General features: G+C 39.8%; 1 protein-coding gene across 1 annotated transcript; it reads left to right on the top strand.

The window, feature by feature from the left end:
- Window positions 1-1,239: 1,239 nt before the first annotated feature.
- Window positions 1,240-3,512, top strand: LOC104591969 (uncharacterized). The gene is made up of 2 exons (XM_010251127.3): window positions 1,240-3,039; window positions 3,134-3,512. Exon 1 carries the CDS (start codon window positions 1,884-1,886, stop codon window positions 2,907-2,909), a length of 1,026 nt encoding a protein of 341 aa, XP_010249429.1. The 5' UTR covers window positions 1,240-1,883; the 3' UTR covers window positions 2,910-3,039; window positions 3,134-3,512.
- Window positions 3,513-4,218: the final 706 nt, after the last annotated feature.

Below are 4,218 nucleotides of genomic sequence, written 5' to 3'. Positions count from 1 at the left end.
TATACCCTAATATAGTGTGGACAAGTCCCCTTCACACCCCAATTTCTCATCTACAGTAAAATCTCGTGGTTAGGGACTGTCCAAACTTGATTTTTTATCCTCTACTTCACACTTTCCTTGAAAGGCTACTCTATTGTTTGTTTCACATTTTAATATTTTTGTCAATAAAATATTATTTATTTTACTTAATTTTTTAGTTTTTTTATTTTAATTTTTTATCAATAAGCTTATATTTTAAATATGTAAAATATATTTTTTGAAATTTTATTTATTTTACTATTGTTTTTATAAAAAAATTAATATTTATTTGTTAATATTAATTTATTGATGCATTTTCTAATATATTTATCATAGAAAATGCAAAAATTAGATATTTATGATTAACTGTGTAGATCAAGGTTTTCGAACCGCCATTGACCCGGAAAGTCGGACCGTTCTACCCGGAAACCGTCCAGGCAAGCGGTTCCATTTTATCCTAAACTCGATTTTTGGTCAAAAACCGTTGAAAAAGTCAATAACCCATTGACCATAGCGATCAAACTGTCGACCCATTCACTGATTTTTTATCATTTTTTATTTTTTTAATTTGTTTGTTAGAACAGGCCATCCGTTTGAATCAGACGACCGGACTATCAACCTCGAAACTGGTGGTCAGAACGATTCAATTTTTAAATCATTTTTTTAAAATGTTAGTATAGATTATTCATAAATATATAAGATACATAAAATTAAAAAGTATGATATGGACTGATCACACTACGCCTACAAAATATGACAATATAAGTATGAACTAATATGAACTGTGTTGTTATATGAATTAATCATGAACCAATCCACATTCACCAATTTATTATACACAGTAATTAAGAATCGGATGTAATTCGAAATCTAGAAAATCCGCTTTCGTTATATACACGGTGGCATATGTATATTCTAGACGAAAATGGTGTCTGTCGTATTTCACTCAGTCTTTTGTCTCGGCCCCCTAACCGTACAAGACTTAACTGTACTAAATTTGAAATTCAAGGGTGAAGTAGTCATTAAATGTATTATTGCACTGTAGGGTTAGGTTTACAATTTTGTAGAGGGGGCTGATAACGGCACGTCCAAATTTTGATAAAACTGGGCAGCGGACGCACCCTTTTGTAAACACCTAAAATTGCAATAAATCCATTGTCCCTTATCTGTCAAGCTGTTCCTATGCATCGGACGGTAAGGGATCCTTGATGCCCGTCCAAAGCTGCAAGAGGTTTAAGCGTGTCCCCTACATAAGGCGCCCCGATTTCGAACCGTCTTTGTTTTTGCCGGCTCTGCAACCAACAAAGCTTCAAATCTCCGACAATGGCGTCTCTGCAACTCGCCTTTTCTCCACGACAGAGAATCTGAACTCTCTGGGTTCCGGTCTCACGGCTTCGCTGTCTCTGAAAGCGATCTCTAATGTCCGCTTCCGAGTGAGCTGTAACATTTTCAGATAAAAAAAGATAGCCAAGTAGAAGATCAAGAGTTCTTCCCCACCCCCCTTCGTCTCTGTCTCTCTCCTTCTTTTCGTTCTATCTCCTTTAAATCCTATCCTGCTTTCGTTGATTTGTGAAGCTTCAGATCTTGCACTCATGAAACTTTTTAAGGCTCAGGTTTCCTTCTAGCGTTCTCTGCGTACAATCTCTCTCTAGCTGTAGTTTTTGTTCTTCTCTATTTCTTTTCTGGTTTTTAAATGTTAGGGTTTTTGCTTCAGTAATGGCTGTTTTAGATGCTGTTCGGGATCAAGGAAGCAATGGCTTGGAAATAGAACTAGTTCTTTTCTAATTCTATTCGTGTTAGAATCTGATCAATATCTAGGGTTTCACTCCAGAAATACTCTTTTACGGTCTTCGGTTTGTGAAGCAATGGCCTACTCATTTCATTACTCGTCGGCCAAAAACAGGTTCCATACGGCGATCTGGACCGTGAAACTGGGCTTCCTGCTTTTTGGGATTGTTTCGACCGCTCTTTTGTTGAAGCGTGCGATCCCCTACTCCGTCAATCTCTTCATCTCTTCGCTCCCTCGTCTATGGATCTCGTTCCAGAGATGGCTGGCTCGTCCTTATCTCTTTGTCGTTTTCAATTTTATAATCATAGTCATTGCAGCTTTGTCTAACTTCCAACAGAAGCTCTTGGACAAGAGCGGAAGTGAAGAAGCTGAGAGTAGACCGGAGAAGCAGAGGCGGAAGGCTTCGCAAGGAGTTTGGTTGGAGATTAACGAAATGGAAGAAATGCAAGTGGAGCCAGACGAGAAAAGAATGGTTTTTGTTGAAAAATCCGGTGAGTCATCACCGGGGGGTTGGTCGGATGTGTCCTGTGTGACCGATTCTGACGGGAAATCGGGGCTGAACTCCTCGGCCTCTTCCGCCATTGTAAAAAGAACGGGGACCTACCTGAAAACCGCCAGAAACACTGCGACGGAGTCAAAGCCTTTGGGACATCCAGGGCGCGTTGTGAAGGCGACGGTGGAGAAGAAGGTGAGAAGTATAGGGAGCGAGGCAAAACGGGAGGAGAACGACACGTTGGATGCAACGTGGAAATCGATCGCAGACAGACGGAATCCGACTGCACGACAGTTGAGAAAGAGTGACACGTGGGACACGCCACCTCGAGTGGTGGTCGGAGCAGAGTCGGAATCAACGGTGACGACGACTGGTGGACGGCAGCTAAGGAAGTCAGAGACGTTCAATGACACTGCGTCGTCAGCGTCATCCGCTTCGTCTGGGTCGGATTCTTCGCGGAGGAGTGGGGGACTGAGGAGGGAGGTATTAATGAGTCATGACGATTTGAATCGGCGAGTTGAAGCGTTCATTGAGATGTTCAGACTGCAGAGGCAGGAGTCATACAGGCGTTATTTGGAGTCTGAGACGGTCCATCGAAGAATCTATTGAATGGAAGAGAGAGAATTTTTGAACTTACAAAAAAGGGTCTCATATGCTATTTTTTTTACCCTTTTGTTCTTCTTCTCTCTTCTCTCTTCTCTCTCTTTCTCTCATAGAGAAGATAATCCCACATCTGCAGGTAAATTTCCATGAATTTTCTTTCTGTGCTCTGTATCACTTTCTGACATTAACTTAGAGTGATTCAATTTTTTTGTTTCTGTTTTCAAATGCAGGACCCGTTTTTAGGTAGGATGGTAGATAATGCCCGAAAATTTTACTTTTTCAAGTGGATTCTATTCTATGGAAGAATTTTCATTTTGGATTGATAGATGGATGATGGTTGGAGCTTTTGAATTGAAGACCTTCATATTACTGTAAAAAGGGCACGAAAGCAGCAGCTGATGCTGTATTGGTGTGGATGATGCAGTTACAGTTTTTGAGAAGGCCCCGTCTCTAATTGTGATGTCTGGTCTGGTGTATTTGAGCTGTCCGTCTGCTGATGATGATGTAAGTTAATGAATGCGACCCTCTATAGTTTTATTGGATGTTCGTTCTGAGTGTTCTCACTTTCTTTCTCTGATGTCTGAACTCAATCTATCAATCCTTTGCTTTCATTGTGTGTGATATTGAAAATATGGATGCTCTATGGTGAAAAAATCTGTATTATTTGTTCTTGGGCTACACAGATAGGGTTCCAAAATCCAAATTTGGGGACTGTGGAATGTGGGTGTGCATAGGGCTATTATATGTTGGGTCCCAGTCTTATGATGAATCCCCGTTTGGAAATCGGAATTGGTACTGGCAGGACCGTCCTCATAGTCCTTTGCATACGTGCGTTGGGAATATCTTTCCATTAAAAAAATGTACAATTACGGATATGTTTCTAATACACTTCTGCAAAACCGTTCTCGCCGGTTTCATGGTAAGATCATGGGATGTGCGGACACAGATACCATGTTGGGACAGTTTTTTATGTTGTGAGCTCAACTCCAGGCCCATTGAATTCAATATCAATGCACCCACATCGAGATATCGGATTTGAATCTAACGTGATTAAATCCGATATTTTCGGTGCAAATAGATTATTAGTGTTAATTTCCAAGTAATATGTTATGATATTCATTGTCGTATGTGGCGATAAAGTAATAATACAGAGAAGATCAGTTAATAACTTAATATACCCTACATTTGGGTGTCAATTGAATTCAAATTTGCTGTCCCAACTCAATGATTGTGTTTTATTTTTTTTTTGTTATTTACGCTAAAATAATGAAAAAAAATCAAGGTATTATGGCCATCGAAAGTAAAACTTGTTCAT

Source organism: Nelumbo nucifera, chromosome 3 (assembly GCF_055504915.1).
Source record: "Nelumbo nucifera cultivar China Antique chromosome 3, China Antique-T2T, whole genome shotgun sequence".
NCBI classification, from domain to species: Eukaryota; Viridiplantae; Streptophyta; class Magnoliopsida; order Proteales; family Nelumbonaceae; genus Nelumbo; species Nelumbo nucifera.
The sequence above is the reverse complement of the archived record's forward strand: the minus strand, read 5'-3'. Positions and strand labels throughout refer to the sequence as shown.